General features: G+C 55.8%; 3 protein-coding genes across 3 annotated transcripts; all 3 read right to left on the bottom strand.

Annotated features, from left to right (window-relative positions):
- Positions 1-1,360: 1,360 nt before the first annotated feature.
- On the bottom strand, positions 1,361-2,534 carry B0T26DRAFT_677867 (aflatoxin B1 aldehyde reductase member 2; the record flags this gene model as incomplete). The annotated part of the gene is made up of 2 exons (XM_060440155.1): positions 1,361-2,074; positions 2,217-2,534. The coding sequence occupies 2 exons, from the start codon at positions 2,532-2,534 to the stop codon at positions 1,361-1,363; spliced, it is 1,032 nt and encodes a 343-aa protein (XP_060294872.1).
- Positions 2,535-3,404: 870 nt separating this feature from the next.
- B0T26DRAFT_366255 (biotrophy-associated secreted protein 2) lies at positions 3,405-4,293 on the bottom strand. The gene is made up of 2 exons (XM_060434637.1): positions 4,165-4,293; positions 3,405-3,886 (listed from the first exon to the last, which is right to left on the bottom strand). The coding sequence occupies exons 1-2, from the start codon at positions 4,196-4,198 to the stop codon at positions 3,621-3,623; spliced, it is 300 nt and encodes a 99-aa protein (XP_060294873.1). The 5' UTR covers positions 4,199-4,293; the 3' UTR covers positions 3,405-3,620.
- Positions 4,294-10,007: 5,714 nt separating this feature from the next.
- B0T26DRAFT_717760 (uncharacterized protein) lies at positions 10,008-10,311 on the bottom strand. Its single transcript, XM_060442345.1, has one exon. The coding sequence runs from the start codon at positions 10,274-10,276 to the stop codon at positions 10,016-10,018; it is 261 nt and encodes an 86-aa protein (XP_060294874.1). The 5' UTR covers positions 10,277-10,311; the 3' UTR covers positions 10,008-10,015.
- Positions 10,312-12,580: the final 2,269 nt, after the last annotated feature.

Below are 12,580 nucleotides of genomic sequence, written 5' to 3' on the forward strand. Positions count from 1 at the left end.
GTGACAGGAGATGTTAGTCATGAACTGGGGACTGGGAGTGAGAGAAAGGGAAAGAAAACAGAAAAAAAAAAAGAAAAAAAAAAAAAACAAAAGACTTGCCCATCCGTACTCCCACTTCTTCTGGTAGTTCTTGTGGCTCCGCCACGCGAGCGTCACCTCGTCCTTGATGCGTGGCGCCGTGTCCTTCTCGGACTTCATGATGGCAACCTCGAACCAGGTCCACGTGCCGGCCGACTCGTCGCTGCAGAAGCCCTGGGCGTGCGACTCGGCGAAGAGCTGGACGCTGTGGAGTCTTTTGATGGTCTCGGCATCGAGCGGCTGCGTGTGATGGTCAGATGCGAGTCCAGAAAACGGGATGGGAGTAAGCTGGATGGGCTCACGGGCGTCTGGAACCACGTCTCAAAGTGGTATTCAGGGTCTTCAGCTTCCAGCACATGCTCCTCCTCGTCAGGGCGGACCGTGTAGAGTCCTGGTTTCAGGTCTGCGCCGGCCCCCTCGAGCAGGGGCAGGTCCTCGAGACGCGCAGTGTCGATACCCTTCATGGTGAAAGACTGTTCTCAAGGGCGAAGCTGCAGCTGTGGGTTCAGATCAAATATGACGCGGGTTTTTGAACCAGAAGAAGATGACAGGGATTTGTGTGTGAACACTCGGTGAAAACCTGAGAGCTCTCTCGCCATCTTTTTATCCTGATCTCGCCGTCTTTTTATCCTGATGCCGACTCTGTTCTGGCTTTGTTCTGGCCGAAGCCCTGAGCTGTAGTCGCTCCAGATGCGTGCTAGCGAGACAAGGGTGGGCCGGCTGAACCCCCTTGCTAGAGCTGCAATCACCAATGGTTTCGCTGCCCGCGCAGCCTCTACAGGGCTGTTCCTGTCATAGACTGGTGCGCCAGCGCCCATCGAGCCTAGGCCTGGAGCTACTGGGCGCGCCCCAATCCATGATCAACTGCAAAGAGACTAGAGCCGCCAATAACTCGCAGTCTAGACCAAGGCAGCTCGCTCCGGCCAGCTAGCCAGCCACAGACCGACCCAACACGCTGGATGGATATCCGGTCTAGAACGAGTGGCTTTCTTCGAGCTGATTATGCGCTGTGATCTGAGATGCGATTACTACAATATTTTCCCCAAAACGGGTTCAATATCAACAACGGATGAGGAGCCACACATTCGCCAAGACAAGCTGCCGTGTCCGAGACGAGGCACTTCTTTCCGAGGCTGCAGTCAATCGAAGTGAAGCCACAGACATGTGGCAATCAGTATTTACTATTTTGTTGGCTGCGTGGTTGAAATTTGCTTCATTGTTCAAACTCGAGCCCAAAACAATGAATGTATCACATGGCAACTTGCATCACCGACGGGCCAGCTCACTTGGCCCCCTTGCCAAACAAGACCTCCTCGGCATCATAGCCGTACTTCAAATCAAAGTGCCAATACGCGGGCGTCTCGGGCTTGGCAATGAGCCAGGCCTTGTTGAGAGCCTTGACCAAGGCCTCAGGGAGCGGCCCGCGGTCGAGCAGGAAGGCGAGGTTGTCGTCGAGGTGCGTCAGGCTGGAGACGCCAACGACAATGCCGTCGCGGCGGGCAAAGTCGAGCTGGGAGTGGTGGGCGAGCCAGCGCAGGCCTGCCTCGATGGCGGAGATGCCGTGGGCGTCGGCGGCGGCGCGCACGGCGGCCACGGCGGCGAACGTCGAGTCGCGGAAGTACGTGTGGCGCATCATGCCGCCAAAGAACTTGTCCGAGAAGCGGCCGTCGGCCGGCACCGCGCCGGCGTCGCGCACCGCGCCGGCCAGCAAGCCGGCCACGGTCGGCGAGTACACCACCACCTCGAGCCCGTACCGCCGGCACGCCGCCAGCAGCTCGCCCTCGATCCCCCGCTGCAGCACGTTGTACACGGCCTGGTAGATGCTCGGCCGCACCCACCCGCGCGCCGCGCACGTCAGCGCCATCTCGGCCACCTCGTACGCCGCGTAGTTACTCAGCCCCAGCCGCTTGAACTTGCCCGCCCTGTGCAGCGCGTCCATGGCTGCCAGCGTGTCGGCGAACGGCACGCTGCGGTCCGGCGCGTGAAGGTAGGCAATCTGCATGCAGGCAGTTGTCTCGCACGTCAGTCGAGTATACCAAGCCAGGGACGCATTGTCGTTGTTTGTTTTCCACTCAAAAAACAAGACACCACCGTCGAAGCCCGCTCCGGCAGCAGCAGAGAGAGAATCGGAAACTCACATCGACGCAGTCAGTGCCGAGCTCCTTGAGACTGGTCTCGAACTGCTGCGTGAGGACGTCGGGCCGGTGCGTGCCCGGCGGCATCGGGTACACCTTGGTGCCGATGGCCAGGCCCCTGGCCTCGTAGCCGGCGGCGCGGGTAAAGGCCTCCTGCTGGCCGTTGCAGTAGCCGCGCGCCGTGTCCAGCTCCTTGTAGCCGCGCTTCTCGAACACATCCAGCGCCGTCTTGAGGTCGTTGATGTCGGTCAGCCGCGCGCCCGTGTTGGCGTCGGGCCCGAACGTCATGAGCCCGAGGATGATGCGCGGCTTGGTTGCCATGGTGTCGAGGGGGGTGGTTAGTTGGTGAAGCGGGTGATGATGGGTGATGGTGATGGTGATGGTGGTGATTTTTAGCCTCTGTCGAGTTGAGCCGCGTCTTGCCCAAAATTAAATACCGAGGATAACTTCATCTTATACTCGGCGGCGGTTTCTCCTCCCCACCTCTGCCATGGACGATGCTATCGCGGACTTGGTCGGACATCGGGGCCTCTGGGCGTGCGAAGAGGCGCGACCCCGCGGTTCGTTTGTCTTTGTGGTTTGCGGCCCGGGCCTCTGTGCCGGCCGGGGGTAGATGCAGCCTAGCAGGGGCGCCTTGGGCTAGCTTCAACTCGGCATTCGGAGCTCTAAACGTGCGCCAAGTCTCGCGAGCACCGAATAGGTACGTACTCTCGTCCAATCACCGCCTTTTTCAGCCCCAACTGAGAAGCCCAACGGAAGGGTCGAGGCGCATGTTTGTTGTGAGCAGCAGCTCCTTGCCGGCTTTGTGGGCTCGGGCCGGGTATGCTCCGTGGGCCTTGAAAACTTGGTGATGCGGTTAACGGAAGACTTAACTGTTACTGATTGTTGCGGATCTTGGCTTAGGAATCAAACTCGAACAAGTGCCCACTAAACCTACAATACGAGGTCCTGGCGTGGACACAGTGCTTGCTACCTGCCCAAGTAGGCAAGAGGGCCGATTAGGCACTGAGTGGCTGATAACGCAAACCTTAAACAGTGGCTCGGAAACTGGCGAGTATGTCCAAGGGAGTTTTACCTCTTTGGCCACTGTCAACATGTAGTGGATGGAAGAGGGCTTTGGTGGGTGGAGAAGCAGTACCTACCTAGGTATAATTAGAGAGCTGAGTAAATTGAAAAATTCATTATATTATGTGGTAGGGTATCTACCAAATAAACACCCATGCATATGTTGTATACCAGCTGAAGGGCAGCAAGGGCAACAGCCCGATTTTTAACCTCCGTTTTCAGGCGGCATTTCCTCTTCATCAGTCAGCGATCGAACCCTGAAAGACCACATCTTCCTTACCCCCTTGGCACTTGCGCTCCGCGAATATGTACAGATTTCCTCGACAACGGCTTCGTCACCTCTTAAAAGCCCTGCTTCGCGACCTGAGCCTTGGCCGCGGCAATGGTGGCGGCGGCGTTGGGGTCAACAAAGTTGCAGCCGGCCTTTCCGTTCTGGAAGGCGGCGGCCTCGGCGGAGCACACGCCGACATTGCTGGCGTTGGCACAGCACGCTGACGCGCAGTCGGCATCGTTGACGCAGCCGCCGGTGATGAACTGCAGGGCCTTGCCGTTTCCGACGTTCTTGGCGCCAGCGTTATTGGGGGTGATGGCCAGGGCGGCAACGGCGACTGCACGACATCAGCAAGAGTCAATATCTAGAACCACAAAGTGAAGAGCTACATATCGACCACAATAACAAACGGAGAGGGAGAGAGAGAGGGAGAGAGAGGGAGAGAGAATGAGAGAGAGGGTGAGAGAGGGAGAGAGAGGGGGAGAGAGGGGGAGAGAGGGAGAGAGAATGAGAGAGAGGGGGAGAGAGGGGGAGAGAGGGGGAGAGAGGGAGAGAGAGGGAGAGAGAGGGAGAGAGAGGGAGAGAGAGGGAGAGAGAGAAGTGGAGAGGACTCACAAGCCAGCACAGCGGCAACAGAGATGCGAACCATGTTGAAAAGAGGTGTGTGTTGATCACAAGTTCGATATTAATAGAGAGTAGGAGTGATAACACAGACGACGCCAGGTCGTATCGAGAACAAGAAGCAACAAAAATAACGGAACGGGAAACGATTGTAGCGATGAGAGAAGAAGATGGGATGATAACGCCATCGGCCCAGAACCTGGGACGGCCAGCAGTCTTTATGTACGAGAAAAAAGGAGAAAAGAGTCGATCTCTCGAGATCTCCCTCCAATTTCCACGGCTGATCCCTGCCTGGATGAGAAAGATAGGCGAAAACACCCGGGTTCGTCGTTGATATGGGCGCGACTGAAGTCGTCGCAGATCGCGAGTCGCATCACTTCAGGGTAGTTTAGAAACAGCAAAGCGCCACCCGGGTGAGGTCGCCGAGGGTGTGCACAGCTTCGGGAAAATCGGCAAGTAAAGTCTTGGGGGCTGGACACTTGACGTTGCCACGGCGTCCGAGTCGCGTGTTCTTGCCGGCGTTCAAGAAGAGCACGGGTAAATATGCCGAGCCGCGCTGCGTGTCGTTGCGTGGTCGTCGGTTTGATCGCCGGCCCCCCTTTTCCCCCAGGATTTTAGCCCGCCCGCTCGGGGCGCCAAACAGAAAGACCTGTTGACGGCGAGCCGACCCACCGATCGCAGATCTGTGACACCCGCAGGTCCCCGGTTAGCTGCCTAGCGCGTTTTATTTTCTTGCTTTGTGAAGCAAGGTGTGGTTACGCGTGTCGTGCGACGTGTGCTTTGACTCTCTGCGCTGCGGTTGGAATTGAGCAGAAAAGGAAAAGGAGAAAGAAAGCGACGGCGCGTGTGCCGTTGGCTACACCATATTCACCACGCGCCGGCTGATTGACAATCTCTTCTGCTCGTCAGATCCCTAGATTCGCCCAACTCATTCATTCAGGTGTTTGTTGTTATGGCCTCTTGCTTCGTCTTCACACCGATAAATGATTCTGCGCTCGGGTACAAACAACAGCCCAGTTACGCGTATACGAAGAGAAAATGATACAGACGAGGTGCCGACAAGCATTCAAAACACAGAAAGGTTCTTCATCGCCAAAACCGCTGCACGTCCGAATTCTTGCTGTACTTTGGCGAAGAGTAAACACGACATGGCCATATACCTACATCAGGGACTCTACCACCAAGTACCAGAGACTCGTTATCATGGTCTGACAAGACCTTGCCATGTTCACGAGAGCGTTCTCTAATCGGATCAGGCTGGCATTTTGCAATAACCCGGAAACAAGAGGACGCAAAAGTGAAGCATCGAGAATAGATAAGCTTATCAATACTCAAACTTGGGGCGCGGAAATACTGCATTAATAGTAAAATCTACACCGTCCCTATTTTAACGAAGGAACCAGGCCCACCGCCGCAACCCGCTCCCCTACGTTCCCCGCGACAGTCGACAGCGGCGTGCCTCCACGCCTTGCCACACGTTGGAACGACTGCGTGCCCCCAACAAACACATGCACACACTTCTGGTCTTACCACGTGTCAGCTTGAGAAACATGCGCGAGGAGACGAAAACCAGCCACCCCACTTGCTAAGGGCGCAAAACCGGCCAAAGAGAAAGCCCGGCGGCAAGGGGGCGAGAGGGGCGGCGGCACAGCAACCAGTCAGGACACCGCTGCTGTTCTTAGCAGTCTGGTAGCCGCCGCTGGCGCAGCAATTTTTTTTCAATATGCAGTTGGTTCTCAAGAGGGACGAGAAAAACGCCCTGCAGCCTGCATGCTAAAAGGGGGAGGATGGCCGCATTCCAGGGAGAGAGGGAGGGATAGAGGAGTGGCCGGCAAAGGAGAGCGTTATTACTGAGGCAAACAGAAGAGCGTCCCTTTTTTGTCCCTTTTTCGTCCCTTTTGCTCAAACAACTAGTTGCACGAGAGGGCTCGCTTGCTGCATGCTTTCTTTAAGGATGCGGTGGATTGTCAGAGATGCCTGTGGCCTAACCCACGCAGCATGAACTCCCGAATCCTACAGCCCCCCGGCCCCCCCCGGACACCCACCTCCTGCCCACCACGATGCGTTATAGGCCTTAGAATCCTGGGACCATAGGGCTTCTTGGGGAAGTTCTGGCAGCATTCTTGGCTCGTAAGGTGTTTCTTCTTTTTCGGTCAAGTCTGGCACATGACACGTGGCCTCGGAGAAATAGAAACGACTAGGTAGATGTTTGAACTCTGGGAGACCGCATAAATATCCGCGGCCGTAAACCGCGTCAGGTTTGTGTGTAGCCGTGATAGCCAATACCGGCTTGCCGCTCGGCGGGCTTGCCGAGAAAGCAACACGTTCCAGCACGAGTTTCTTCCTCTAATCACTCATAGGTGCATTGGGATGCCAGAGAATGGAAAGAATTTGCTTGATTTGACTTCTCTTTATTCTGCAATGTTAGACGTTGCCAACACAATCAACACAGACTCGGCTACCTGACTATAACATGTATTTAGCTTGTAAGCATTGTAATTGGCATCGGTATAAGACCATAGTTTTCACCTACAACTGTGGACTTTGCACTGTCGTTGCCATCATGGCCAAGTCAAACATGAGGAAGCGAGTAGGTATGTTTATCGCTTTGAATACTCCCCAGAACGAGCAAGCGGAGGCCACAGATTGCGGCATGCTTCTTACAAGCCCCGGCAGTTACCGCCACTGGCATGACTTGCGAGATACCTACTTTGAAGTGCGCCGATGACAGCCCTAAGGACCCAACTTTCGGCATCGGTAAAACTTCCTTATCACCCAAAAATTTAAGCAGACAAGAGCTCAAGATTTCGAGTCGACAATTGTTAGTGAGACGGGGCCTTGGGACCAAGTAGTCTTTCGTTGGCCAGACTTCGAAAAGGAGTGGATTCTGACATGGTAGTTTTACCATGCTGGAAGTTGGGTCCTTCGGGGATGGTCCGGCGTCAAGGACTCTGGCTTTAAGACAGAGCATGGCAAGGCAATGAAACACGAGGCGATATACGTCTAGTTCATGTGGGCATCAACAGTTCAACACAACAACAAAGACAATCTTCAAGGGACCATTTGAACTGTCTGCGTCGATTAGGTGACAAATTATGTGTAATCCAATTTCTTGTAAATACCCGGGGCTTTTCCTTTTTCTTTTAGATATCAGATAAGGCAGGAATCATAATGAGTGTCGAAAATTGAGGGTTTTGGGGCCAAGTAATAACGACTGGTTCCATTGTGTGGGATGTGAGGAAGTTGCTGACCTAATTACTAGAGGTACGGCAATCAGGAAGTCTGGAGAAAAAGCATAACGCTGGACTTCAACTCTGCGGGCTCGGGTGATTGGCATCTCGCCAAGCCATGAAAGCATTCGTTCTGTCAGTCTTGACGTTCTGGATCCACCACTCTGCACCGATAAATCAGCTGTTAGTGTGGCCTGGTGTCTGCAGAGAATGATGGATATATTGACAACAAGAAATTCAAGACTACTATCCCCCATCAACTAAATTTGGCGAGGTGGCGTGATCGCTTTCCCCTTTTCTTCATGTCAACAAAGAGCATGCGCTGTCTAGCTCGTTCCCAATGAAGCAACCACGATCCACCAGAGGACAAAACCCTCCCGCTGCCAAGGGCCCCCGGACAGTGCTTATTAATAGCTCTGCAATCAGGGACCCTGGCCTGGTTGCATCTGAGCAGGCACGTGAAACCAAGATGCTACCCCACATTTGCTCACTGGAGGGGAAAATCCCAACCCCCCACCTCCCTCTCGAGCCCCGCCTGCCCGCCCCTCTTTTGTTTTTCGCCTTCAGAGCCCTTCTAGAGGATTGGGCATTGTCAGAATTTAGCGAGGGAGAACAGGAACGAACTCGTAAGCCGCATGGCGACAAAAATTTGGGACCGCCGCCACGATTTTCTATAGTGGAGTTGCCTAATCTAGCAAGACGGAGAGTATCGTCGAGATGGTTCGCAATATAGCGCCCACGGTGGAAGGAAGAGCGAATTAATATACAGCCACTATGGCAGACGATGCTTCATCAATACCGAAGGCCCTGAATGGAAGGCATGGAAGCTTCCAAGACGCCCCATCGCTTATCCGTAAGGTAGTTTGGGGTTGGTTTGTTACTTTCGCTTTGAGTGGTTGCATCTCGTGCGTGCCTGTTGGGCAGTCCGGTGCCCCTCCGACGGCGCCCCAAGACCGGCGGAAGAGAGAGGGGAGACCACTATTGAAATGACTGCTCACATTTTGGGCGCCGAAGAAACTCGAGAGACCCGTCCCACATCACCGCCGGCCATTTATCAACGAGAAGCGCCGTCGGAACAGCTTGACGACAATAGGTACGTAAGGCGACTGCAGGTGGGGTGGAGATGGCCGCGAGACGGAGCAAATCCGGACGCATCCCTTCGGTCAGGTACCGCCGGGCGTACAGCCACCTGCATACGGCTGCAGCAGCTAAGGCAAAGCCCAACATGGTACGGGTACCGGCCTTGTCTGGCTTCTTGTGATGCACAGCTTCCGGATTTCTTGGTCGACCCTCATAAACTTGAAACCAGGTCGCTGGGCTCAAGATCCGGCGGGACCGTACAGGCTCCTTTAGGGGTTGTTCAAGACCTTGCCCCTATATGTCTTGGTATATGTCTCGTGCGGATCCGGCAGTTCGACTTCGTTGCGAATCAAGGTGACGCGGCTTGACTCGGAAGAGCAGGTTGCGCGAGCACCTGGGACCGGAGCTGAAGGTCTCATGTCTTCCTCACTGCCATCTATCGCAAGAAACCGTGCTGTTGATGCGACGATTTTCACACTATATGCGAACAGCCGTGGCGCTTCTGGGATGGATCCCAAGTGCCACGGCGCAAAAAGACCACGGCGACCACATGCGCTGATGGGCTGCTGACGGCACACGAAAATTCCGTGGCGGTGGGAATAATCGGATCGAAGGGGGCAATGACCAGCCAGCTCCTCTGTTCCTCTAGACTTGTTGGCCTGAAGCCTATTGACCGCCTCCGCCAACGGGTGAGCCATGTGGCCGACGGGGCCGACAAAAGCGATTCGTATCCTGTCAGCGTCTGGTCATACCGACACGAGCAATCAATAAGTTGCCTGCTCGTTGTTCAGAGCGCTGGCTCCGCTTATCTATCTTGCCACGTCGTAGATTTTAAACTCCTGCCACACCCATCTCAAGGAAAGCGATGGGCGGGAACGTGAGGCCAAGTTTATTTGAGGGCTAGGTCGGGAGGGTCCATCAGAGGCGCCTGTCGCCCGAAACTATCAGACGGGAATGCTGGTGCGCGGCGGGCCCATGGCCTCATCACCTGGACGCTGATGTGTGCCTCAACATGCCTCGTTCATGCAGGAGGGTGCTAGGTGCGCTTCTGCATCTCTCAGGCCAGGCACCTGCACACGCATGGTGCAACGCTGTGTGTGACCCTCTGACTGAGCACTAATCCTCCCGAGAACAGAGCCAGCCTTCTCTCCAGGGTGTGTCTTTCTTGAGAAAACCAGGGTCCTGAAAGGCGGACAGCCGAGGGGACGAAAGAGTCGCCAGGCTAAATTGGATGGGAGTAGCAGCCATATCTGAAGCTATCACGCCTCTCCATTTTGTTAGTCGTCAATAGGGACCCCTCGACAGCATTCTCCCCACTGTTGCATTTGGGTGGCAGGCCCCTGGGCAGCATTGATGACGCAATGGGCGATTAACCCCCTCGATAACGGTAGAGAGGAGCAATCGGCGCCGCTGCTGATCGCCGCCAATAATCCCATGCAGCTCGATCCACGGCGGGGCTAAAGGCAAGCTAAAGCCAACCTAGCGCACACAATCGCGCACAGGGCAGTGGGCTTTCAAGAGGCCGCTGGACGCCATCACCCAGACCATTCGACCTCGAAGGACGGATTGCCAAAGTGGGCTAACACACCTTCCTTTGCAAACAGCCGGACGCCGTTGATGTCGATGGTACCGCTCGGTATCCCCTGATTCCTAGGGCAATGTAGAGCGCCACGAGCTTGGTTGGGGTTGGTAAGACCAACCTCTGCCTCAGGCTGCTGATCGTCCCCGGGGACCGAATCCAGCGCCACATCAAAATTTAGAAAAGTGACAACCTGTAAGAAAAAAAAAACCCACATGCCCTGGAGACAAGGCAGGGGTCTCTTGTTCTGTCTGCCACCTAAGAAAAGAGAAAAAATGACGGTTCTGTCTCGGATTTGTGCATGAAGCACGAATAGAAGATCTTTGACGCACCTTGATATGGAGACCTGAGGCCAAGATCCATGGTAAGATCGGAGAGAAGCCGAAGGTGTGCCTGCGGCCTGACCAGTCCAAGTTCCCAAGAACGGGCAGGTGTTGCTTCCCAACCGAAGGGGCGACTCTCCTTATCCATTACTTACGTCCAGGCACCAAACAGGTACCGCTGCATCTGGGCAGGTACCCGCAACTGCGTGAAATCGCACGACAAGGAACCCAAGGAAAGGGCACCTGGCACATCCCAGGAATGTTCTCATTCTCTGCCAAGGCCGCTTGCAGCCTCCTGCGGTCCCCCCCTTCGTGGTGAGTCAGACAGCCGACTGGCCGTGCAATGATTGCGGCACCTTCGCATCCTCTCTGCGTCCAGATGACCGTTTAATAGAGTTTGGGCTTGCCGAGAAAAGCTAGGGAAGGTCCCCCGCCCACCTGCTGGTCTTGCCCTCCGCTTGATATCGTTGGAATTCCCCTTGGCACTCCGGCCCGGCAAGTCCCAGCAGGGCACCCACCACTTTTCCGAGAATCACCGTCTGGAAGTCGAGGGGCGATTTGCGGCCAGCGGTTGGGCGGTCTACAGTGGCCATGCGAGATGGCTGGGCTGAGTCGATATGTCGATGAACTTTAATAGTAGAAGGGAGCAAAAAGCTAATAAGATCCCATGGCATGGAAGATGGCAGGCACAGAGGCCCGCCCAGCCCCTCCAAACGAAAACGGCATGCAACCCACTGCTCCGTCGCGTCGCGACCGTAACGTGGGCTTTGGGCCCGAGGTTAGTTGAAACTAGACCATTTCGGGAGCTACCACACCACCACACCACCTGTGCACCTGCTCCTCTTTGTTTCCCCACCCCACTTCAGGCCGTCGCTGCAGTTTTCGAGAGCCCTGAGAGCAGACATGGAAGGAGAGGGCCCCGGAAAGACGCACCCCTCTTCAAACCTTCCCCCTCCTGCCTCATGCCTCATGCAACTAACGCCCGTGTTTCGATCGCTGCGCAGAGCGTGCCTACTCGCAGATGTCTGGGTGCTCTCTGGCCATTCGCTGTCGCATCACGGCCCGCCGTTTGTCTCTGCCACATTCTGTGCCACCGCGCCCCCTATGAACTTTTAAGCCGAAGGCGCATATTCGGGTTGTTTTCGCCGACCGCTGTTACAGGGGCACTTGACCTTTCTGGGCTGGAGGCGTTCTCGAGCCACGCAAAGTCCGTCAGGCTCCTTGAGGTGTCCCTTGCGGCACCCACCATTCCCATTTTCTGAATTCCGTGGTTGCACCTTTCCCGTGCTGTGTCCTTACGCAGGGAAGCCCTGGGTCCCGGACCACCTTGAGCGCCGGACAGGGCGCTTGCCAAGGCCACCACCTCCACGACTGGGCAGCGCAACCTTGCTGTTCAGTAACTAATGCCATTCCATTCCCTCCGGCTTTTCTTGCAACCTTCCATCCTCGGCGCCCACTGCCAACCTAACCATACATTTTGTTTCTGTCGACGGCCTGGCGCTCTTCACTCCACCGTATTGCATGGTTGACTGTCATCTGAATGCCGCCCAGAGACTACCGTATTTTACTGGATACCTAGGGTCGCCACCAGAGCGGCCGTCTCGCCATATTCCGACCGTAGCCAACTCTGCGCCCCCCGTGTATTTCACGTCACCGGGCGCTGACAGATAAGGCGTGTGCGCCCGTGCCCAATCCATCGTCGGCATATATTGCCTACAGGCTGATTTACTGATTCTGAGATCCGTCACATTGGCCACATTCAGCCAGGCCCATCTGTGCTCGAGGCGCTCGTTGACGGTGGTTGGTGCCGTAGGTTGTCAGCAAGGGCGAGAAAAGGCAGCCGACGGACCAACAGGAGAGCTTTGATGCCCGGACGACATTCAGTCCCAAGCAGACGACGACAAGCCGCGCTGCAGTCGAGGTGTTTAGCGGGGACTGGTCGAGGGACGGCTCCTGAGAGGACGGGATCAGACGCAAGCCCCCCGCCGTGCCCCAGCGGTCGCCAACCCCAAGCGTTAATCTGTCAAGCAAAGACAAATCCCACAGCATAATCCGCAGCATCCACTGGGACGGACAACAGGACAGGACCTCGCCACTCAGTCCCCTGCCTCCCGCAAGAATCGACCGAGACCCGCCTCCTCGCCAGCCTCGATCCTCCCCTTTTGCCCCGGACCTGCTTTTTCTCCAGGCACTTGGCG

Source organism: Lasiosphaeria miniovina (assembly GCF_030549165.1).
Source record: "Lasiosphaeria miniovina strain SMH2392-1A chromosome Unknown B0T26scaffold_5, whole genome shotgun sequence".
NCBI lineage: Eukaryota > Fungi > Ascomycota > Sordariomycetes > Sordariales > Lasiosphaeriaceae > Lasiosphaeria > Lasiosphaeria miniovina.